Below are 25232 nucleotides of genomic sequence, written 5' to 3'. Positions count from 1 at the left end.
CCACATGAAACCTTATCATCTCCATGGGACTGTGACCTTATGTCCTCTGCTAAGTGACCTTGGAGTCCTCAAAGTGCCTCTTCCCCGTTTCCTGCAGTGGAGCGTCACCTGCCCAGATCTGGAGTTTTTAGAACCTCTTGGTTTTGCTTTGGCTTACAAAGATGCCAAAGGAACAGCAAGAGTTCATGTCCCGTGCATGAAAATGGCCTTGGCCAGAAACGAAGGCCACCACGACAGGCATGACATTGAAGTGCTCTGGCAACAAACTGATGAGCCTGAAGAGGAAGGAAAGGGGTGAAGGACATCCAGAAAAACCTCCCTGCTGGTGAGCTGTGAAGTGTGGATGAAGTCACCATGGGGCTAACGGTGGTGGTGGGAAATAATTTGGGATAAGAGCAGAACCCTTGAGGAGAGGAAGGAGAGTGGTGTAGAGCCCATCAGAAGAGACAGGCATTAAGGAGGGAGGTTGTCTTCTGAAAATCTGGCCGTGGGAAGTTGAGAGAGTGTGTGGGATATTGCTGGGATATCTGGGGTGGCTTTAGGGTATGGTTGGCCTGAAAGGGTTTGATCAAGAACAGGCTGGTTGGAAGGGCCGATGTGTCAATCATGGCATTGTTGTCCAAGATTTATTATGGGTCTTGGTGAAATTCTTTCCTCTGAGGAGCAACGTGACCCTGAGGCTGCCAAAGGGGGACGTGTCTAACCAAACCCACGAGCTCCCTCATGTTCTCAAACTCTCGTGGCTCCGTTTTGTGTTTTATGGCACGTTGCCATCGTGTTACGCTGTTAATGTGCCAAATGCATTTTCTAATGCTGTTCAAAAGATGCTCTTTAACCTTTCCTGTGTCCTCCTGTCAAGTGCCGCGAACACTGAAGTCTGCTTCTAGCCGACCGGTTTTCAATCCCGCTTGTCTCCGTGCGTCGCTGTGAACTTGAGTGTCTGAGCAAATGTGTTTTCCTTGTCTGGACTTGTTAGTTTTTGGAACATCAAGAAATCGACGCGTCGCCTTCCTGTGCCACTCAATCCTGTCTGGGGGGATTTCGGCTCCACGAGCAGATACATGGAGGTTGGACCTCTGGGCTTTCCTTTCGGGTGGACCGCCTAATCCAACGGCAGAATAACTTCGCCTACGTCATGCTGTCAGCTTTTATGACTTTAAAGTCAGGCACATCACTTGCGGTGGAATGTGCCTCTGGAGCGCGGAGGAAGCTGAGGCTCTTTTCAGGCTTTAACATATATTGCAGCGATAAGGAGAAAAGAAAGAAAACATAAATAGCTCCTACTGTGTTTTCAGAGGGTTGACTTTTACATCATTAGCTTTGAATGGACCTTTGTTGCTTCTGTCCAGTTAACTGTCCTTCCGGTGGAGGTGATGGTGGAGGGAATCGCACCCTTTAGTCCAAACAACTCCAAACATCTTAGCAATCTGGTGGTCATGGTGGGTTCTTGACCCTGAGACGCTTCTGATCCAAAAACTCTGGACTTGAGGCTGGGGGCTGACCCTGGCCATGCTGGGTAGGGTGTGATTTCGGTTGCAGTAGCTCCTGGCAGCTCAAAGGCCAGTGCATGGGGATGGGAGGTGACCCTGGCCGGGATTTTGCTGCCCAACCGATTTTCTACAGAGTGATGGGTGGTGGGACAGTGAGGACAGTGTGAAATTACTGGTCTGAGGCTTTTCCAGTTTAGAGATTTCCAGACCATACATGCAAGGCGGTTGGTTTTCCTCTTCCCCATCCCCGGAAAAAGTCTTGCACTGATGAGATAGTCTCTAAGTAACTTTCTCACTAGCTTTAAGGCTTTAAACTGTCAAGCCAGTACCAAAAGCTGTTATAATAGTACAGATATTGATATATAATCTGTATTATTTCTGTGTGTATCCATAATTGGCTACACTTAAAACTGTAAAATATAAACTACTTCTGGGGTAGCACAGCTTGCGCGAGTGGCTGCTGCGTTTAATCCGGCCGCTTCTTCCAGTTAACGGGGGTGAGGAGGAGCTGCTCGTCCCTGTGTCCATTAACCCTTCTGGTGTGTTTTGGCACACTGCCGCAAAATCAAAGGCTGTTTCAGAGCAGCACGAAGAAATATTCCTCATCTGTCTCAGGTTTTCCTTCTTATTGTTTCCTTGCCCCTATTTCCTCTGTCACTTTTCATCTAACGATCTATGGAAAGACCTGATGGATGATCCAGAGCTTTCCCTGACGCTGCACAATTGTTTTGTGATTTATAGGCTTCGTCCCATTGAATTTTAAATATCACCTAATACTTTTCTTCTGACTCTTCCTCTTTTTCTAACCTAAATAATCCTGTCAGCTATTTTTTTGTTAAAAAATGATGTGCGTGTGTATGTATGTGCAACCATTGCTGTGCTGGTAAGAGTGATGGAGGGTCCACCAGCCCGTCCCCTTCCCATCACTCCAGGACAGGCAGCAGGGATGGGGACAGACCCCATCAGCTGCAGTCCCCAGCCCTCAAGCGTAACAACTTCGCTCTTTGTTTCCTTTGGTTTTCAAGAATTTTCCTTTTGCGGCAAACTTGTTGTGCTGGAAAAGTATAAAATAACAGATATTTATAGCCATGGTGCTTTCCTGGTACGCCCTTATGGCGTTTAGAAAGCTTTGGGGCGGGTTCGGTTTGTTAGCAGAGAGGGACCTAAACATACCCTAAATAAAAAAAAATAAGTCTTTATGGGAATTGTAATCGTGAGAGTACCAGAAGTTACAATATATTGTTATATGCTGCTATATGTGTCTACAAAATAATAAAACAAAACCAAATTTTTTTTTTTTGTCCTCATCTTGGCAATGTATCGGTAAAAACTGCAGGTGCTGGGTCGGAAGGAAAGCTCAAACCTTCCCTGTAACTGCTGATTTGTGAGAAGTAGCCCGTTCCCATGCTGCATACGTAGAGCTCTGAGGGTTTTTTTTGGTCATTTCAGTCATTTTAGGATTTCTCCATTCTCTGCCCCATCCTACCAAAGCAATGTCTTGGGCAACACCTGATATCTTGGTCTACCATGGCCAAATCCTTTCAAGGGTGGGTCCACGTAGGATTTGCACCCGGATTTTGGTGTAAATAGGATGCAAAAGGAGGGTTTGGCATCCAGGAGATTGCTGGCCTGGGGGTTGGATGTTTGGGAGGGGGACACGAGAATCATTCGGCTCCGGTAGGACAGGTAGGTGGGTCTGAAATCCCAACCCAGTGTGCAACTGGGGTTAATACATCCTGTGTTTGGGATCTGAGTGACCCCATCCCAAGCGCGCTGAGAGCAGAGGTTTCTTAAAAATTAGCCTTTTATTATTATTTTAATATTTTAAAATTATCATTTTACTATCACGTTTATTTTAAATTAGGTAAAACAGAACCTCTTGCTTGTTGCCTCAGGTGGCAGTTTGTAAAACTATTTGGTCACCAAAAACTGCATTAAAAGAGTAACGTTGGTGCCTGAGCAATTAATGTAACTTAAGTGCAAAAATACTTCTTTAATTTTTTTTTTTTTTCCTGCAAGGGCTGTTCTGACTGTTGGAGCACTATCACGTTTATTTTAAATTAGGTAAAACAGAACCTCTTGCTTGTTGCCTCAGGTGGCAGTTTGTAAAACTATTTGGTCACCAAAAACTGCATTAAAAGAGTAACGTTGGTGCCTGAGCAATTAATGTAACTTAAGTGCAAAAATACTTCTTTAATTTTTTTTTTTTTTCCTGCAAGGGCTGTTCTGACTGTTGGAGAAAAATGAGCATTTTTTTTTTTTTTTTCCCAACTGGAAATGAAATTTTAGTGTGTTTGTCAAGAATATACATGAAAATAAAATCGCATGCGCTCCTAGAACTGGGGGATGGACTCTTTTTCTCAAATATTCCTGTAGCCCATAAAGAGGGTTCCTCCAAAATCTCCCCACACCCCCTTTGCATGCCTGACGGTGACTTTTTGGTTCATTTTCTCCCCATCCAGGTTCCTAAAGGCACCGACCAGAACTGGGCACAGAAGCTGTACGACCGGCACTCCAGCAGCCAACACTTCCAGAAGCCCCGCATGTCCAACACCTCCTTCATCGTCCTACACTTCGCTGATAAGGTAACCGGGCGCCTGTTGCGTGGGGTGGGACTTGAACGCAGAAATGGGAAATGTATGGAGGGGGGGAAAAAAAAGAGCCGCATGGAGGAAAATCAGTTTATAGCACTGGCGAGCTGCTTTTTGGTGATAGGGATGCCCCTTCGGCAGTAATCGCAGTCGGGTGCTCGGATCTAGATCAGCTTGGAGGACTTCAGCCTCCAAACTATTGCACTAAGCTTTAAATAGTCGTGATTTTGAGAGCAGAGAAAAATCCTCTTTCTCAAAGCTGCGGTGAAATGAATTCCTGTAAGGGCAGCTTGATTGAAAATGTATTGGAAAAGGGAATTATTTTTGAAGAGCGGGAGCTGCAAGCGTCAGCAAGGCACGACAGGGAGGAGCGCGTGAGAGGTGACCCTGGGCTGGGACCACCCTTCTGAGGGAGAAGATGCCGACTGTGAGATGCTTAAGTCCCAGTGTCTGGTGCTGTAGGTTCTCACCCATGGGCTTCATTGAAACACTGATGTCACAGGCATCACCCACAGCAAATAAGAATCTTAAAAGCTTACAGTTATCCAAAACATACCTTCGGTAGAAAGGAAAATGTAAGGCCAACCTGGGGACGTGTCGGAGGAGCCAGATGACATGCAGGTGCTTCTTCTAACCAGGGTTGCCCTGTATGAGCGTGGCACCTTTCATGGCAAAGGCTGACACTCGCTTTTCTTTAGCCCTGTGATTTTGCACATGTATCCTTCACAAATGATATCTCTTCGCAATTTTTCTTTTTTTTTTTGGTGATCAGTTATTTCAGCCGACTTCAACTGTAAAAAATAGAATAGGATTTTCTTCTGTCCTCTCTAAATTCTTGCTTTGCATCCCAACCCTCTGCAGTTTTCAAAAACAAGTTGACCTACAAGAGACGCAGCCAGGGCATCTTTGAGGTTTATTGATCAGCTTACAGTGAGTTCAGGAGTGAACAAAAGAGCATGTTAGAGGGATTGGCGATCCTTGCGTTTTTATCCCTGGTTTCCATGGAAGTGCGGTTGGGTTCCATACAGAGCAATTTAATGACTAAGAAACACTAGGATTTTGCCTTCATTCAGATTCACTTTCTTTGATAAAAAGTGGTTCCATGGAAGTGCGGTTGGGTTCCATATAGAGCAATTTAATGACTAAGAAACACTGTAGGATTTTGCTTTCATTCAGATTCACTGTCTTTGATAAAAAGTGACCTTTAAATTCCAGTTCTTCCCTCCCCCTTCTCCCTCTCAGGTTTTTCAGGTGAGCTCCAACAGTAGGGGTGTGGTGGGACACAGCACCTTCTCCTTCTGCGGTTGGACTTTACCCTCTGGGCTTCTTCCTTTGCCTCCTAGGTGGAATACCAAAGCGAGGGATTTCTGGAGAAGAACAGGGACACCGTGTACGAGGAACAGATCAACATCCTGAAAGCCAGCAAGGTAAAAGCAGCGACTTGGGAGATAATCCGTGCCGCTGCTTTCCAAAGTGTGAGCTTCATGCTTGCGTTCCTGTGCCGTTCCGCAGCAGGTTGCGTGTGCGAAAGTGGTCGGAGGCACTTACGTGAACAGCAGCAAGAAAGGGAAGTGGATGGGGTGTAGAGGAGGGAATAAGGAGGGAGAGGAGGGATGAGGCTGCTGGGGGCTATGGTTGCACACAGGTGTGGATGTGCATTGTCCTCTGCTCTCCTCCACCCTGGTGTCAGCGTCCCGTTGACGTGCATCAGAAAAATCCTTTCCAAACCTGCTGATCCTCTTCTTTTTTCAGTCACTGAGAGCGAAAATCAGAAACAGACAGTTATGGGGCAGTGTAAATCCCATTTAACTCTTGCTCTGAGCTCCCAACCCATCGTCTGCACCGAAAGTGTTCTCAAAAGCATGTGGAGCCACAGGCGATCCTGGGATTAAAAGCCACGGTCAGCAGTGTAGTTTGTATATTGTGGGCAGCACTGCTGACCCTGCCACCCTTCTGTATGAAAATGGCTGTTCCCCTTAGCTGTAGCCCATCATACTTGGCCCTGCGACTTCTAATGACTTTAATCCCATTTCTTGCATACTAATTAATAATATACAATGCTGGAAATCTCACGCAAACTCTGAGGCATTCCAGCTGCTCTAGAGCTATTTTATGTTGCTGCCAATATGTGACGTTAACAAATTAACACATGCTGACGCTCGCGCTTGCTGTCACTCCTGTATTACAAGATTTTGTTCCCCGTACCTTTCCTCTCCGAGTATTGTACAAACGACTTGTCGACACCTCATTGCATCAAGTGCTCAGTATTGACTGAGCCTGAGTACCAAGTTTCCTGGTAAAGAGCTTTTTGGCACCGGGGGTTTAAAGTCCTGAGGGCTGTGAACTTGGTGGGCTGTTGGAAGCAAAAAAGCAGTAGGTGTGAGGCTCTGCAGGCTTTTGTGGGGGTCGTGCGTTAGTAAACGGGTTCTTGGCAAGTGGGCTTCAAGCTGGAGACTTTCCACTTGCATGTGTGAACCGAGCCAGTTTTACGCTGACTCTTCTTCTCTGTGAGCATGCATCTGTAGTTGGGTGGGTTGGGTTAAAAGTGCCAACGTTGTGGACTTTTAGGGCTTTTCAAGTTTTTGTTGTTTAAAACCAGACCAAAAATTCCCCCTGCAACCTTGAGTCTTTCCTCATCAATTAGCGAGTTGAAACTTCGGAGGACCTTAACCCTTTCAGGGGCAGCTCTCTTATTAAAAAGTTAGTATGAAAATCCAGCCCTGCAAGATCCAACACACCATCCAGCAGCCAAAATCCAGACTGCCAGACTCATTGTTTCCACCGGACCTTGTATGTGGTGTAAGGAAGAAATACATCAGCTTTTCTCCAAACCATTTCAAAACCTCCCCCAGCACAGACTGTTAACTTGCATTTATTTTTTTGCATTACAAATGATGAATCCCCCTGTGTGTTGCAAGCAAATGTGTCTCGTATCAAGTTGTCTCCTCTTTGTGCTGCCCTTCTTTGGGTTTACAGGTGTGACCTTCCAAATCCCACCCTAAATAAGGAGCGTGATGAGGGGACATAGAGGAAGTATTATTTTTAGGAGCATTTTAAGCAGGAGTTGGTTCTTGCCAAAGTAAGATATGACAACGCAAAATTAAATGAGCGTTGTCAGTGCATCTCAGCGATGAGTTTATACGAAGATGGCAAGATGGGCAATTTTGGGGGGCAGTTGTGACTTTAATAACTGTGAGGCTGGGCTTTAATAATGCCGAAATCAAGATTGCTGTGCGTTGGGAAACGAACAGCTTTCCCAGGGTAAAAACCGGGCATGATTAGAGCTTATTAGAAACGCCAGGTAACCTGCAGGAATAATTGATGCCGTGTGATGAATTATTTAGCCGGTGCTGAACTTGCTGTTGGAGGCAGTGCAGCAGAACTGGCGGTGTCTGATAGGGATTTCTGTTTGACTTCTCGCCGTAGGTGCAGAGGAGAGCTGTAACTCACTGGAGTGTTGTAGAGTGGTGGGGATGGTGTCACCTGCAACTCATTCCTTAAAAAAAAAAAGAAATTAAAAAAATGCTGAAATGGGTTTATTAACAGCATCACCTCCACATCTCTCCCTCTGTCTACATAAGGACCATAATACTGTATCAGAGTGGGCTGGACTTTGGTTTAATAGCAAAAAACCCCAAACCCTGCTCCTTGCAACTGGTTTGCTTGGCCTTAAAACATGGAGATTCTTAAGCCATTAACATGTGTGCCTCAGGACCAAAGATCTGAGCGTATTTGGCCTGCAAACTAACCTAATGCTCCTTGGGATCAGGCGTTAGGACTGGGTTAATTCACGGTAGTGGCTCTGTAGGTGACTCCAAAATCTGCATTTGTGATCCAGCTTCAATGCATTTGGCTCTGAGAAGCTTTGGGTGATAGTTTGATGAACTTCTGCCTCTGAGCCATTTCTTTGACGACGTGGGAGCCGTTGTCAGCCCATGCCGATGCCGTGCTGTCGTGGGAGGAAGAGCAGCGCTTCCCTTGGCAGGAGCATCTTCACCTTCCTCCTGCAAAGCCTCCAAAACCTGATCTTCTGCTCTTGCTTTTGCTATACCATTGGCCAGCAGATTCAGTTTTCCTGATTTTTTGTTTTTTGTTTTTGTTTTTTGCCTGCCATGTGCCCTCTATGGGTATAAACAAATACTTTTTTTTTTCCTTTTGCTGTAAAGAGCAACCCGGTTTGTTGCATTCTTTATATTCCCGCTGAGGCGATGCACAGGGCAAGGGGGAACGCTCAGTTTAAGACGACGAGGACTTGAACACCTCTCCGTCAGCAAGCACATCGCTGATGAAGCACTCCCACCTGGGCAGAATTGCATTCTGTACAGGGCAAGGGGGAACGCTCAGTTTAACATGACAAGGACTTGAACACCTCTCTGTCAGCAAGTGCATCGCTGATGAAGCGCTCCCACCCGGGCAGAATTGCATTCTGCTAATTAGAATGCAATTACTGCCATCAACAAGATGGTGAAAGAGACTTCATAAAGCAGCTAATTAGTTTTGTTAGTGCTGGTCAGCTAAAACAGTTGAGAGTTGATGTTCTTTCAATTCAGGAAACCGATTTGAATACTGATTGAAAGCATACGAGCGTGCTGTTAAGATACTATGTTCCAGTCCTCTATAATTATGAATTATGCACCAGTGGTTTTGATTCTGCCAGTTGGGAAGAAGGGATCTGTCCTTCTCGCTTATGCCCCAGCATCCATGGAATAGATCCTGGGCTGCTACAAACGGTCCCAGTTACACCGGTTTTGCTTCAAGCAAGCTGAAAGCTCACCTCTGAGATCCTTGTTCAGCGTTTGTGCAGAGCAAGCGCTCCTTTTATTAACAGCAAGTGGACGGAGGGGTCGATGGCTCTCCCAGCTATGTGCTGAGAAGATATTTTTGGAACCTGAAATGGCAGCCGGGGATTTCACCGCATCGTCAGGTGTGAGATAGTAAAGTGAAGCCTGTGTTAGATTTCTTCCAGCATCAAACATGTGCCACCCAAACATCCCGGTGTGTTTGCAGGAGTCAAAGCACCCAAGACAGTGACATGCCATCAAAGCACAACAGCTGTCAGGATGTCTTCTTTTTGGGGGATAGAGTGTTAGGCAAAGAAGGTGTGAGCCTTTATTCTGGTAGGAGTCAAGTGAGCTGCGGAGATTAAAATGAAAGCTGTGAGTATGAAGCAGATCCTTAGCGGGCGCTGTCTTGGAGCCTACAAGCAATTTGCTAATGTAATGCACGCAGTTTTCTTTCCACGGTGGTATTTAGGCTGCCGTGCTGGCAAGCTGCGCGAACAGCCTGTGGAACGGGGGCTGGAAATATTCCCGTCTCAGCCCGGGGATGTGGCAGAGAGCCAGGCAGCCCTTTATGGCACGGGGCTGTCCGTTAATGTCTCTAAAGCGGTAAACCCGCTGCGCTCTTCTCGGGATCTCGTTGGAAATACGCCCAAGCTTGGTTTTCGGAGGAGCCTGGGATGGAGGGAGGAGCACCGGGCGGTACGCTGCTGCCTCGTGTCGGTGTTTTTGTGTTGATGTGTTGGGCATGGTGTGCCACGGGCAAGGGAAGCATGATGCTGGTACCTTCTCCCATGGGTGCTCCAGAGCGGGTGTTACTGGTGGTTTGCATGGTGCTGGGGTGGCATTACGGGTGCTTCGGCAGTGTCACCGGGCTGGAGCCCAGCTCAGCTTGGTGATAAATGAAATGCCACCTGGTGACAGTGGTTTTTCTTACATTTAAGAATTTACTATTTGAATGTAAGCGCAGCTGTAGCAGGAACCTGTGTAGGTGCACGGCTGGAGTCGAGATGTGAAAATTTAACAGCGCTTCTAAACAGACCAGATTTATTGTGACTTACTTAGTATTCAAGTTCCCCAGCCTGATGCAAATTTGGAGATCCTGCCCCTTAAAGAAAATAGCGTTAACTGCATTTGCCAGCTCACCTGTTTTCCCATTTATGAAGCGGAAATGTTGCTGCTGGCTTGCCAGAAACCCCAGACTTCAGGGCTCTGAGGAGGTAAATGTGGTGCTTTCAGGACTGCAGAATGGCAGTCCTGCTGTCGCCTTGCTTGTTCACGCTGAAATACAGGTAATTAGTGAAGAAGTGCTGGTGTTTCTTAATTGTTCAGGAAAGCAAGGGTGCCTCTGCGGCCATGGTGGGAGCGGGCTGCTGTCTGTCCTCATGTGGTCACCCCGTTCCTGGGGGATACGCAGTGAGGGCATCATCCTTGCTGCTGTCAGGGCTGAATGATGAGCTCAAAACTAAAAAAGCCTGGGAGCAAGAGCGACATCACGTTCAGGAGGTTTTGTGCCTTGGACAACGCGTCAGTGATGCAGCCTTTCACTTAGCCGTCCTCTTTTTTTTTGCTTGTTTGGTTTAATGGGCACATTTCAAGGTTTGATGAACTACAAAACAGAATGGCCGATGCTCTTGATGACGTGGTTTATGTAGGTAACGCTTCTTGCTTTCACTTTATTGTGAACCCTTCCTGGTTTAAGATGGGTAAAAAGTGACCGGAGCGATGCGACTTGGGTGGGTTCATTCAGCATAGAGCAGGGCCAGAGATGCTCAGGTGTTTTCTTTCGTTTTAGTATCAAATGGTAGCGGACTTATTCCAAGATGAGAAGGATGCTGCGCCCACCACTTCCGTGGGAAAGGGAACATCCAAAATCAGCGTCCGTTCTGCCAGACCGGTGATCAAAGCTGCCAATAAGGAGCACAAGAAAACGGTGGGCCACCAGGTAACGTATGACATGAGCAGGCCAGTTGATGGCAGGGGAAACGAGGCAGGGGAATGCAGATACATTTTTACAGTTGAGATCTTGTTTCTTCAGTCTGAAGCAAAGATAAATAAAAAGCTCTTGCGGGGAGAAGCGAGGAGACCTTCCCGTGTCCCGTGTTGATGGGAACCATTTGGCTGTTGCATTTTGGACACCTTCTAGCAGCAACTCTGGAAGAGCAGGCTTGAGTAGTCTTGACTAGAAAGAGTTGAGATATGGTTTAAGGAGGGCGGAGGCCACTCTGGGATTCACTGGGCTGCATCCCAATGTACTATGGTGCTCATAAATTGAAACAACTTGAGAAAAAGAGCATTTCCCGCCCCACCCCATGTGGACAGTCAAGCAGTACAATAGGGGCCCAGAGAGGTGGTGCTGTCTCCACCCTTGGAGATTTTCAGACCTCAAGCCCTGAGCCAAAACTTGTTGCTGTTGTATGTCATTGAGCTGGAAGCCATGAACCCACCAGTGTCTTCTGTGAATTGCTGCTGCATGTGTTGGGCTGATGGGGAGGTTCATGCTGTGTCACGTCAAGAGGCTGACACCGCAGGTGGCTTCTTGCAGCGCCTGCCAACTTGGGTTGCATGGTACAGCACCTTCCTCCCTCCTCAAAATGAGTGGTTTTGTCTTTCAGTTCCGCAACTCGCTGCATTTGCTCATGGAGACTCTGAATGCCACCACGCCGCACTACGTGCGCTGCATCAAACCGAACGACGAGAAGCTCCCCTTTAAGTAAGTGGGCTTTCAGATCACAGAATCCCAGAATCATCAGAGTTGGAAGGGATCTCTGGAGATCATCCAGTCCAACCCCTCTGCCAGAGCAGGGACACCTCCAGCAGTGGCACAGGACGGCGTCCAGGCGGGTTTGGAATGGCTCCAGAGTGGGAGACTCCCCCACCTCTCTGGGCAGCCTGTGCCACTGCTCTGCCACCCTCACAGGAGAGAAGTCCCTCCTCAGGTTGAGATGGAACTTCCCGTGTTCCAGTTTGCGCCCGTTCCCTCTTGTCCTGTCACTGGGCACCACTGAAAAAAGACTGTTCCCATCCCCCTGGCGCCCTCCCTTGAAGGATTTAGAAGCGTTGATAAGATCCCCCCTCAGTCGTCTTTTCTCCAAACTAAAAAGACCAAAGATGAGCAAATGTGTTCAGGATTACAGCCATAGAATGTGCTTTGGACTTTTCCTCTTGCTAAAGAGATTGCCCCTCTCGTGATGCTGTTCCTGGAAGGTCCCCATAGTTTCCTGGAATCTCCTCTCTTGGGTTTTATTATGTGGGTTTTGTGCCCCTGAAATGAAGACTAATGCAGGTCTTAGTAATTCGTAGATATATTCTGCTAATACCGAGCATCCTTGCTTTGCCGTAATAGGGTCTTTGTACAATTTCATCTTGGAATCGCTTTGATTTAAATAGTTACAGTACTAAACAGTGAAAAGAAGCAGAGAATGGAATGAAAAAGTGAAGATAAGTCAAAATGGCTTGTAAAATGAAGAAAAATGTCTCTGTGCTTCCAAAATAAATGTGGAAAAAGTGAAGATGTGACTTGTGTCTATTTCCAGGTGAGCGAACAGCTGAAGTGAAAAGCCAGTCTCGATCTTCCTCTGTAGTTCAGAGGTGTATCACAAGCTGTGAACATTGCGAGCAAATAGCTGTTAGCCTTGTTTGACCTCTTAGATAATCTCTTTGTGCCCAGTTTTGTTCCCTGGAACTCCAAAAAAGCTTAGCCGTTAATCTGCAGGGACCTCATAGATCTTGTTGTGATGTCTTTTAAAGGCCCTGGCATAAACTGCAGGTGGTGACATTTAATAAAGCGGGGTTATAATTGTAGCCAGTAAGCAGGGAGGCATTGCCCTCCAGCTGATCCAATGCAGTCTGAGCGTTCCCGATGAGCACGGTGCCACCTCGGAGTGCAGAGACGGCTCCAACAGCATCCTGCGAAGGAGGACGGGGCATCTGTAAACAGGTTCACCCTTGGTCGTGATATACTGGTGGATGTGGATCCACGAGGAAGCTTCCCTGTCTTGACTCTTCTCTCTCTGTAAACAGCAAAGCGAAGGGTGTTAATGGTTAGAAGACATTCAGGAACTGGCTTATGTTTGACTGATTCATTAGATGATTAGTTAACAGCTCTGGAGAAGACAACATTGGCTGGCTGTGCTCTGATGACAGTTGTTGTGGTTGGTTGTATCTATTTCATGCACCGTTTTGTAGGTACTGGAGATGCTCAGGGCTCCAGTCTCTTGTTGCCTATTGCAGAGGTTGTCCATTGAAATGAAATTCAGGATTTTGCTTTTTGTTTGATTGCTTTCTTTAGGTAAAGCACAAAAGTATTTTCTAACTTGCTGTAGCTGAAGTGTGGTAGATGCTCTGCATGGTGAAATGGCTTCACCTTTCCAAAGGGTGTTTCCAAGACTCCCATGTCCCTACTCGACTCTACTTTCAGCCCATCCATCTTCGCTTCTTTGCCTTTAACTTTGCAATTCAGTTTTTCACGTGATGCTCGGGATACAGTTAATATTGTTTTATAAATGTGCAAGTCCCTGGTTGTCAAGGTGCAGTAATTATTTAAATGAACTCAGTTGTACTTCTAAGATGTTACGGGTAGCAAATACCAGGAGGATAATTACGATTGTGTCTGCTCATTTTGAGTGATGTTTTGGTCCAATGCAGTGCTCCCCGTCTGGCAAATGTCACAGTTGTCTGAGCTCAGGATAAGTTAATATTGTTTTATAAATGTGCAAGCCCCTAGTTTTCAAGGTGCAGTAATTATCTAAATGAACTCGGTTGTGCTTCTAAGATGTTACAGGTAGCAAATACCAGGAGGATAATTATGATTGTGTCTGCTCATTTTGAGTGAAGTTTTGGTCCAATGCAGTGCTCCCTGTGTGGCAAATGTCAGAGTTGTCAAAGCTCAGGATTTTGGGAACAAAGGGCAAACCAAAATAGACACAAAAATGGTTCTGGAGGAGCAGCGTGCAGGTGTCTGTCTGTAGTCAGCAGCAGTAGTCTGGAGTCCTCCACATAAGAAAAACAAAGCGTTTGACACTGTCCCACACAATATCCTGGTCTCTAAATTGAAGAGACATGGATTCGACAAACGGACCGCTCGGTGGATAAGGAACTACGGCACAGAACGGCATGGGAAGGGCACGGCATGGCACGGCACCGCACAGCTCCACCTTTTCTCCTTTACATTTACCTTTTGCCCACCATTTGGACCCATTCCGCCTTGGAATCCCAAGCTCAACTCCAGGCTGGGAGGGGAATGGCTGGAGAGCAGCCCTGAGGAGAAGGACCTGGGGGTGCTGATTGACCAGAAGCTCATCATGAGCCGGCAATTTGCGATCACAGCCCAGAAGGCCAACTGTATCCTGGGCTGCATCAGAAGAAGTGTGGCCAGCAGGGCGAGGGAGGGGATTCTGCCCCTCTACTCCACTGTCGTGAGACCCCACCTGGTGTACTGCCTCCAGTCCAGGAGTCCCCAACATAAGAAGGACGTGGACCTTCTGGAGCGTGTCCAGAGGAGAGCCACGAGGATGATCCAAGAGCTGGAGCAGTTCTCTTATGAGGAGAGGCTGAGAGAGTTGGAGTTGTTCAACCTGGAGAAGAGAAGGCTCCGGGGAGATCTTATTGCGGCCTTCCAGTACCTAAAGGGGGCCTACAGGAGAGCTGGGGAGGACTTTTTACAAGGGCATGTAGTGATAGGACGAGGGGGAATGGCTTCAAACTGGAAGAGGGCAGGTTTAGATTAAACATTAGGAAGAAGTTTTTTGCTTTAAGGGTTGTAAGGCACTGGGACAGGTTTCCCAGAGAGGTTGTTGAGGCCCCATCCCTGGAGGTGTTCAAGGCCAGGTTGGACGGGGCTTGGAGCAACCTGGGCTGGTAGGAGGTGTCCCTGCCCATGGCGGGGGTGGTGGAACTGGATGGTCTTTAAGGTCTCTTCCAACCTAAACCATTCTATGATTGAAGGAGTCACCATAGGCTGGAAACAACAGGAGGTTGCCTTCGGTTGAGGCAGTGGTGTTGCATCCTCATCTCCAAGCCAGAAAGCGCCAGTACAGGTGTCTTGTAGTGGGGGTTCTTCTGCAAGAGATTATCTCCCACCTCGCCCATCATGGATTGTTGAATTGAAATTGTGATCTGGGAATCTTGGTCAGTGTTGATCTTGTTGCCACCAGCTTGAGGAATTTTTATCCTTAGCGCGGCTCAAATAGTCTTTTTGCTTATATAGTCTTTTTGCTCCAGACTCAGGTCTGGAGAATACTGGGATGGCTGGAAAGGAGTCTGCGCTTCAGAGACACTTGTGCTGAAAAATACACAGTGCCAGGAGGCATCAGTGAAATGAAACATCAGTGGCACCGCGCTGGCTTAGCATTGAAGTGGTATCTTGTAGCATGTGGAACACTCAGTGTTATGTTCATTGTTCAGTGAAAAAACATGGGCCTTTTTCCCTTCCTAAAACATGACATTTTTCAGGTCACAAGAACATTATGTTTCTGCTAAAATGAGATGTTTAGCCTGGAGAAGGGACGTAATAGCAGCCTTCCAGTACTTACAGGAGCTTACCAAGAGGACAAAGCCATGCTCTTCACAGCTGTGTGTGGGAGGACAGGACAGGAATCAGTGGCCACAAATTGAAGTGAGAGGTTCAGACTGAAAATAAGGAAACATTTATTTTTATTTTTTTTTCCTCCGTGAGGACAGTCTGTCAATGGAGCAAGCTGCCCAGAGAGGTTGTGCAACCTCCATCTTTCTCAGTTTTCAGCCCTTGACTGGATAAAACCCTGACCAACCCTGGTCTGCCCCTATAGCTGCTTCGGGTTTTGAGCGTTGGGGGTTGGACTGGAGACCTCCTAAGGTCTCTTGCACCTTGCATAACTCTCTTTCCTGCTTCACATCTTGGTACAAACATAGGATTTGTTTCTTAGGGAGGTGAGGGGTGTCAGACTTCCAGCCTGGAGGAAGCATTGGCACCACGCAGTGATATTTGCAGCATCTGACTGCAAGCTGCATCTAAGGTTGATCCCTCATGGAGAAGACTATTTGCAGCATCTGACTGCAAGCTGCATGGAGAAGACGTCAAAGAGAGAGATGCAAGGGGAGTGCCTGACTTCAGCTTGTACCTCTGACAATTTTTCTTCCAAATGCTGTTTCAGGCAGGGTTTGTGATCTCTCACTTGGATTTCCAGGCCAAAAGAAACCTGTTGGGTGCTTCTGCCTGCCATGGCAAGGAAAAGAAGTTGATCGTAATCTGTATTGTCCCACTTTTAAGCTCTTTATTTCAGCCTCAGGCTGTAGTTGGAGTTGTTGCTAGAGAGGGTCCTGGCTGATAAATCACTGCAGCCGCTCTGGTTACTGCATTTCACCCCTGCTGAGCAGGGCTTGGCCGCGTTGCAGAAAGTTCCTCTCATCTACGACGTAGATTGCCCTGGGATCCTCCAGGACTGAAGCTTCTCCATCCATCTACCGGTCCTGTTTATTATTTATTGTTATGGAAATTGTACCCTTGTGGATTCTTTTTGAAGCAAGTGACAGCCAAAACTGATTTTTTTTTTCCACCCTGCGTGGTGTTTGTGGTGTTTTAGTGAATAACTTGCTGTAGGTTTGACAGGTCTGAGGAATTTCAAAATGCACAAAGTACCAGGGACCTATTTTTTATACTGCTTTTGCGCAGCGGAGGCCAAGCAGAATTATTCATGCAGTCTTGACACGCGGGTGTAAATACCTTGGGCTTTCAGAAAGGGACAAGCAGGTACCTGAGAAGCTTTTGTTCCTCACCCTTGTTCTGGAAACCTAACGCAGCTATGGAGATGTACATCTTAGGAGTCCAAGCTTGATCCAATGACCTCTTCCAGGATCCAGTGTCTTGAGATGGAGAGCTGGGACCTCTTTGTGCATTCGGTGTCAGGAATGGAAGGAGGGAGGAGTGATGGAGGATGCTTGTACCTGTGCTCTGTGCAAAGATAGACCTGTCTGGAAGTAGGTTCATACCAGGAACCAGAGAGAGCACAGCCCAAGTGTCCAGCTGGAAGTTGGCACGAGGTTTTTCAGAGCAAATTACTGATGGAAACGAGATGCCAGTGGTAAGGGGTAATGCCAGCTAAAAAGAGGAGGGCAGACAGCTGAGAGCAGAAATACCTTGAATTTCCACGTGACACTTACCAAAGTTCTTTGTTTGGAACATGAGCACCACTGTTCTTGGTAAACTGAATAGTCTGCAAACCTGTGGAACCTGATAATTACCCAGTTTTGGTATGGAATTTAATATATGAGATTTATTTTGCTGTTGAATTGGGTTTCTTTCTGGAAATATGTTGTTGCCCTGATAGCTGCAAAATTACTACTGTCTGGTTCATCAAGCAGCTTGTGGTGGGGTGGCCTGTTCCCTTCTCTTATCGTAATTGTGTTGCTTTACATAGTTGAGTAGGTTATTGCTGTGGAGACTAATTGGAGCAGATTGTCATCTTGTCCCAAGAGTACCGCTTGGCGTTGATGAGAGGGCAATAGCAAGATCTGTTGCACTTGAAAAGCACAACGTCTTGTGACATGGAGAGCAAACATGTGACGTCTGTGCAACCTGTTCCCAAAGCGAGGTGTGGGATTTGTGGTTATACTGCGGTCTGCAAGGGAATGGCTATGGACAAAAACGATCCGTGGATGTATGGGTTTCTTCAGCCACTCTGCTAAAGAGGAGAGCAGAGTTTTTTCCATGAATTGGAAGCTAATTCCTGTCCCCAAAAGAGTCACTATCAGGTGGGTTGATGATGTGGGTTCCTCCTCACTGTGTTAATCTCTATCTTAAATACAATTGCAGATTTGATCCGAAGAGAGCGGTGCAGCAGCTGAGAGCTTGTGGAGTGCTGGAGACCATCCGCATCAGTGCAGCTGGCTTCCCGTCCAGGTACCGTGCTGGGAATTTGGCATGACGTTATGCTTGCTGGTGTGCTTTACTCCGCAAGTCTGACAACCCCATGCAGCGCTACAGGCTTGGGGAAGAGTGGCTGGAAAGCTGCCCGGGGGAGAAGGACCTGAGGATGTTGGTTGAAAGACAGCTGAACACGTGCCAGCAGTGTGCCCAGGTGGCCAAGAAGGCCAACAGCATCCCGGCCTGTGTCAGGAATAGTGTGGCCAGCAGTACTGGGGCAGTGATTGTCCCCCTGTACTGGGCACTGGTGAGGCCCCACCTCAAGTGCTGTGTTCAGTTTTGGGTCCCTCACGACAAGAAGGACATTGAGGTGTTGGAGCGTGTCCAGAGAAGGGCAACAGAGCTGTGAGGGGTCTGGAGCACACATCTGATGAGGAGTGGCTGAAGGACCTGGGGGTGTTCAGCCTGGAGAAGAGGAGGCTGAGGGGAGACCTTCTTGCTCTCTACAGCTCCCTGAAAGGAGGGGGGAGTGAGGGGGGGGTCGGTCTGTGCTCCCGAGGAACGGGCGATAGGATGAGAGGAAACGGCCTCAAGTTGCACCAGGGGAGGTTTAGGATGGATATTAGGAACAATTTCTTCGCAGAAAGGGGTTTTAAGCACTGGAACAGGCTGCCCAGGGCAGTGGTGGAGTCACCATCCCTGGAGGGATTTAAAAGATGGGCAGACGTGGTGCTGATGGACATGGTTTAGCGGTGGTTTTGGCAGGGTTAGGTTAACAGTTGGACTTGATGGTCTTCAAGGTCCCTTCCAACCTAGACAATTCTATGATCATCTGGGACAAGGGAGGGAGAAGAAAACACTAATGTTTTCAGAACAAACAGGGTTTATTTAGTTTGGTTTATATCCAGGGTGGATTTTCCCCTTTTTATATCTTTTTCATTTTGCAAAACCTCCCATTAAGCTCCTGGGATCGTCAAATCTAAGAGATTCATTATCAAGCGATGAGCTGCAAAATGGGGCTGCCGGAAGGTGCGTTGTGTCGTGTCCAGCGTTTCAGCTGGTGCTCTCGGTTTGGTCCTGAGAAGTGATGTGCTGTGGTGAAATATCTGAAAATGCTGGCGCGTGGCAGATAAAGGCATCCAGTTTTGATCCCATACGGAGGTGGACAGCAAGTAGCAAAATAAGGGCTTTATATCCTTTGCGCCCATCTTGCCTGGAAGCAAGCGTTGCCCTAGAGGACTTCTTCCCCGTTTGCTTGCTTTTTGGGTTTTTTTTTCTGGCTTCAGACACCTGCTGCAGTAGTCATTTCAGCCAAAAAATTTTGGATTATACTTGCAGAGAAAGAAAATAAGGGTTGTAAACTATTATTGCGGACTTTCACCCCGTGCATCCAGAGCGTGCTAGGCTTCAAACTCTTACATCTTAAAAAGGAAAGGTTATGGGTGGTGTGGCTCTTGCTGATTGTGATACAACATTCTGAAGAGGTTTTTAGGGCCTAATAAATCAGAAAATGTAAACTATAAATAAGCCCTGGAGATGACAAGGGCAAATAATTCTAAAAATGCATCTATTGCGTTTTGGTGCCAAGCAGCTTTGTGTTAATGTCAGCATAGCCATCAGCCTTTTTGTATGGAACAAAGGAGTTATAAATACGCTCAGTAAGGAGTCAGCTGAGTGCGATGCTGAACGCCATGAGAAACTCCTCGTCCTGGTTTTTGGGGAGGAGAGTGCTGCCTTACCAGTCACTCTCATCTCCTGTGAAGCTGCAGAGAGCCTCTGACAACTGATGACAGCTTCCACGTGTTGACATGAGGTGGCTCTGCTACACTTACCCCATGGAAAACCTCTGTTGGCCAGTGATCTCCATGGACAGGTACAAACTGGTGATGGGGATCTCCCTGGCTGGCTGAGCTCAACTCCTTAAGAAGGAAAGAAAAAAAGAAAATAAAGAAAAAGAAGAAACGTTTCATGCAAAACAATTTGTCTCTTTCCTCTGCTGGTGTGGGATGGTGGCAGAGGAGATTTGGGTCCTCTTGTTGGAGGTCCAGCCCTGTTAGAAGCCCCAGCTTTGGCTCCCATCTCTGAAGTCTTCAAGGCATTTGTGGTAACTCATAGAAAGTTGCTGCTAAATTACACGGTCTCTGAGGCATGGTGGGAAATTAAAAACCAACCCACGCATCGGCTCTTTTATTATCTTCTGCGTTAAAGTAGCGGTGAGGTCAAATCCATCCGACTGTCCTCTTGAAGTGAAAGCCCTTAAAGCAGTGAAACAGCTGTGGTTTCGTTTGGAAAAGGCCACAGAAAGGCAGTTTTCCCTCCTCCTGAAGCAAGTGGTCATGCTCCCCGTGCAGGGGGGGGGCTCCTGGCTCTGCAGTTTTGGGTCCCAGGAGAGGTTTGGGGAGCTCTGGCTTGAGGCTTGTTCCATGGGTTTTGTTACTGGTCTTGGCATAGCTATTCCTCTCCATTCACAATTTTCTTAATGGCTTGTAGCATTTTTCCATCTCTGCCCACTTAACTCCGCAGTTTAGACTCTATGGCACTCAAATCAACGTGTAATTAGTAACTATGGAGAGGAGAAACCACTGCAGCACCTGGAGATCAGCCAAGGTCTATTTATGGCAAATAATTGACCGGTGCGAAGACCGCTCCATCCTGAAAACCTCAAAAGGGATGCTTTTGGCTCTGGTTGTGTGCTTTTGGTTATGAGATCTTTTTTCCCAGGGCACTAAGGATACAGAACTCTTCCATCACTGCAACTTGTCAGCTTTCATTTTTCCTCCAGGGAAGACGAAAAAAAAAAAAAGGGTGAAAATAGCTATTTCAACCTTTCAGAGTGACCTTCTCCAGTTCAGCGTTTGTGATGCTTCAAGGGCAGATTTTTGTTTGTTTTATTATTTCTAGAAGATAATGGTATACAGCAACAACTCTGTATGAAATGAGAGGCTCACTTCTGATAGTTCTTCGCCCTCCTTGGTCATAAAATTCCAGTCTTGAGAATCCAGATGCAGGAGTTGGGCAACATCATTGAAAGACTGTGAATAATCTGTATATTTGAACTGGTTTTATAAGGCAGCTTGGCAAAAGCTGCTTCCACGGCATCTTATTTGGTGGGAAATGTAATAGATGTTTTAGTCCTTTTTGCAGTTTTACATCCGTGCAATCTGTCTCAGTTTTCATCACAGTGAGCGCTGATTATTCCTCTGTTATTTCCTTATATTTTGAGACAAGTCGGGCTCTAATGGTTGATTAAGGATAAAACAAAAAAGGAGGGTCGTTGCTTTAAATTTAAACCCTGCGTGAAGGCTATGAATTTAAACCTCTTAAAATAATAGTGGAAAACTTGATCTCTGTGGGTTTTGCTTCATGTGGGTGTAAGCAATTTACCTTTACAGCAACAGGGATTTTTCAAAATCTCTTATCTCAAGAGAAGTTTTATTACAGAAACAGGAGAAAAATCTTTATTTTCATTCTGTAGTATTTACATCTGAATATTTTCCAGCGTACTGTCACAAAAGTAACTTCTGAGAGTGATGTGGCTTTGTGTCAGAGATCTCTGGATAAAGCCACCTTCTGCTGTTATTTCACGCTTCTCCATTACAGTTACTTTATGGGTTAAAGAATTGAATGTTTTGGGGATTCGAGAGTGTTTTTACCTGGTTCCTTTAAGAAAAATAATAAGTTTTATAACAGTTTTTAGTGTTCTTTAAGCCATGTAGGACATTATATATTCCCACTGAAAGATGAAGCCCGGTGCTCCCCGCTTTGGGTATGCCTGGCTTTATTTTATCATTTCCATGCTACGTTGCGCTCTGCAGCTATCTCAAGTAAATTGAAAATGTATCATTTGATTTGAAATGTTACGCAGCAGTTAAGAAATGTATTTGTTAGGATGTACGCAAATGACTGTGATGAATGGACTGTCTTAGATGTGTAGATAGTAAATCTATCATCACCTTCTGTGGGTAAAGCATGGAAAATATCTCTCTACTATAAAACCATTCATCTTCTTTGTAGAAACCGGCTACTTAAAGATTGTCAGTAGAGAATTAATTGGTGCAGCTCTCCATTAATAACCGAATACTCTTTAAAACAAGTTTTTAACTTGCATTTTGTCATAACGACATTTTTCTTCTTGCTGGTTCTGGTGGTTTCCAGTCAGTAGTACAACAGCAGTGATCTCCCACCGGGCAGTCGCTCTGAATAACGTTGTCATTGCAGTCTCTCCAAAATACCCTTATTGTAATTGTTATGTATGAAATTTATCATTTAAGTATTTTTGGCATTTGTCTGCTTCCTCTGGTTGCTGGAGCTGTCAGATGCAGCGTCTTTGTATCAATTCAGTATGAAATCACAGCTGCTAAACTCTATAAACATTGAACAGTCATAATTGAAATGTAACATGGGCATCCTTGGATATAACATCATTATTTTTTTTAATAATGTGCCTTTAGCTGTCTCGCAGTCGCTTCAGGGAAACAAAGCCTAGAAATGACTTTGGCTACCAGCAGTCCTGTTTTGCCCGCTCCCCCCACTCCCAACAAAGGTAATACATAAACACAGAGGGTTTTTTTTCCCCCCCTTCATTCTACTCTTTGAATATATTCCAGATAATTTCAAGCCATGCCAGCCTGCATGGTTTAGAGCTAATTGAAAGGCAAATCTGTTCTGCTGCGGTAAACAAGGCGAGAGAAATTTTCTCCCTGAACCGCAGTTTCTAAAATAATTTTGTGTCAAATCTTGACTCAGATATTCAACCTGTGTGCCCCCAACCAGGCTTCGGCTCCTCTGGAAAGATTGATATAGTCCAGCTCCTTACTGCTTAAAATATTGATCCCTTCAGGGGTCGGTACCGCGTGGTGCTGGCAGGAGTTCTTATGGGAAGATGGGTTTGCTCAGCAGATGGTTGCTGGGACGGTCTTGGGTGATGGGGGGGATGAATTTATTTACCCTTATTGGAAAGAATTTACATTCGGTAATTTTAGGCTTCCTCAGGAGTCAGGGTTTCTTACCCGAGCCCTCCCTTTGATTGCAAGGCTGTAATTAATCCAGCCAGCTCCGCAGCGTGAGGGCTGCTCTTGGGTTTGTAGCCCCGCAGTTTCGGGCAGGAGCAACCCCTTTGCTTTGCACCCAGTTTTGTGTAAAGCATCAATATCTTGGTTTTTTAACCACAGATACAAAGCTTAATTTGTGACTTGTGTTATGGCTTTATTCCCCCTGTCTAGTTCCTTTAGAAAACAAAGTCTCCTGCTCCTGGCCAAGCCCTCGAGCATCCTCCTTGCTGCTCAAGCCCAAGGAGGGTTTTTTTTTACAGGCATAATTTATTTTCCCTGTGTCCTTCCATTCCTTTTATTGCCTCTTCCCTTTCGTGACCTGCTCAGTTGTGCAGGTATAAAAATCCTCCTGGTTACAGCTCTTCGCCTACACCACCCATCTGGATCTTATAACTTGATCATTATAAGGAATTGTATTTATTTAGTGGCCCTTGGTGGTTTGCAGCTCCTAGTGATGAAGCGTGACCGTGTTGTTGCAGCATCCTGAAAACCCAAAGTCTACTTTTCATTTAATACCTGTCAACGAGTCGAACTGAAGTACAGCTTTCCCGTAACCTGTCCTGCCCTGCTAGAACGTGGGGTAACGTGGCACTGCTTTTCTCTCGTGCTGGGAACCACTTTGTGATCTAGCAGGAGGGTAGTATGTTTTCTCTTTTTTTTTTTTTTCTTTTTTTTTCCCTTTTCTCTGCTGAAGATGCAGATGTTGAACCTAAAACAAAAGACACATACGTGCAGAAGAATTTAAAAGAAGCGTGTGTATGTGTGCGCCAAAGCGTTGAGCTTCGGTATTTCTGCGCCAGAGATCTCTCCCTTGTAGGGTTGGGACATCACGTTTGTTTCCCTTGAAGCACATAGCTGTAAGGTAATTTTATACTGCTTTAAACCTGAAGTGGTTTAACCAGGCGTGTTACATTAAACCTGAGTGCTTTAATTGTTCATTTCTCTGGGGGGGGTGTCCTGTAACCGCATCTCTGCACCGCTGCAGCTTTCTTTTGCTTGTGAACTGGGACTGAAAATATTCCGGCGAAACTTCTGATGGACCAGTTGAGCCCCATGCGCGGCAGAGCTTTTGTCTTGCTGTTCTGTGGACAATAATACAAGCGGTGTGATCTCAGGACTGTCATCTCCTGTTAAATCAGCGAGGATGGGGAGAGCGGTCTCGTCGCAGCAAGGGTGAAGCGATGTTGTGCCGTGGAGGTGCAGCGTTTTGCTGTGAACCTCTGGGAGATGTGGATAGAGGTGAGATAGAGGACTATGGATGCCACCAGCCCAGCAAAACACCGTGACGGCAATCAGGGAGCGTATTCCCTGCCACTTCCAATCTTTCATGTGATGCTTAATCCTAAAAAGTGAGTTATCTGTGTTAAAGATGGGCTCAAATGGAAACAAGCGGAAAATCAGTTTTTACCACACCATAAATTGAGGCTCTGAAGAAAGATCCTTTATACAGTGATTTATGATCTGTTTTTAAGGAATTTCTGCAGGTGTCTGACTCTTGATCTGTGGGATCTCCATCTCTCTCGCAGTGCGGGAAGATGATGGATTTTGCTGCTTTCTGCCCAGTTTGGACCTGTGCCCTGGTGATGCGTGTTGCCTCTTCACCATCTGCTCTTTGCCAGAGGAGCCTGGGTGACAACTGCAGGAGGATTTCTCCCTCCGAATAGCGGCAGTTAATAATATCAGCCCCTAAACTGACTGCGGCAGGTTAATGGGAATACTCCCTCCTTTTCTTTTCTCCCCCCTCCCCAAGCTCTCCTGGGCTTGAGTTATACCTGAGCCAGGAGGAGGTCTCCAGCATCACGTGCTTGGCTGCACGCCTCGGGCACTGCCTGCTCGGCTTCTCCTCTCAGGTTTGATTTGGAGCTCTGTAAAGCCTCAGACGTGCTTAAAATGAAAATGTGTTTTATTTGAGCAAAGCCAAAAGCATTAAGGTGCGGGTACAAACTGGGAAATGTAATTATAAAACGAAAGCATTTGGAAAGTAAAGAGAAAGTGAGTTTATGCTTAAACCTTACGTGACACAAGCCTTGATTAATCTTTGAGATCAGTTTTGCTGTACCTTACCCCACAGAGAGCTCCCCATAGGAGATATCTTGGTTTTTTTAGTGATAATCCAGTACTTTTCGTTATTTGAGGGTGGGTAGTCTTGGCCCCACGACTAGCCCATGTAGGTAGGGATGGAAATCATCACTAAATCTGGCTATTCCACTGCTACTTTGAGCAATCTGAGCATGGGAAATCCTCTCATCACAATTTCCTTCTTGCTCCTGTCTTCAGGAGTCCTCTGTCTTACCTTTTGCTTCAGGAACAATGTTAAGGACTCTCTCTAGTTTTTGCCATTCTCATATTCTTTGCAAAATGTGGCCTGGGCGCTACGTGTCCATGTGGTGTGGCACTTCCCAGTCCTTAGCAGTCCATTTTCTTTTTGCTTTTTCTCCCTTCATTCTCGTTTTAAACATTTTCTTCTACTGTGCTCTTTT

The 25232-nt window shown here is 46.3% G+C and overlaps 1 protein-coding gene across 1 annotated transcript in view; it reads left to right on the top strand.

The window, feature by feature from the left end:
• MYO5B (myosin VB) overlaps positions 1-25232 on the top strand; it is a gene marked incomplete at its 5' end in the record, with an annotated part of 120823 nt that overhangs the window by 43834 nt on the left and 51757 nt on the right. Inside the window, 5 exons of the mRNA XM_009880985.1 lie at positions 3953-4075; positions 5425-5508; positions 10655-10804; positions 11475-11572; positions 17651-17737. Of these exons, the coding sequence (XP_009879287.1) occupies positions 3953-4075; positions 5425-5508; positions 10655-10804; positions 11475-11572; positions 17651-17737 (542 nt within the window). The remainder of the gene's footprint in view (positions 1-3952; positions 4076-5424; positions 5509-10654; positions 10805-11474; positions 11573-17650; positions 17738-25232) is intronic.

Source organism: Charadrius vociferus, unplaced genomic scaffold (assembly GCF_000708025.1).
Source record: "Charadrius vociferus isolate BGI_N301 unplaced genomic scaffold, ASM70802v2 scaffold1503, whole genome shotgun sequence".
NCBI lineage: Eukaryota > Metazoa > Chordata > Aves > Charadriiformes > Charadriidae > Charadrius > Charadrius vociferus.
This window is presented reverse-complemented; position numbering and strand designations above follow the sequence as displayed.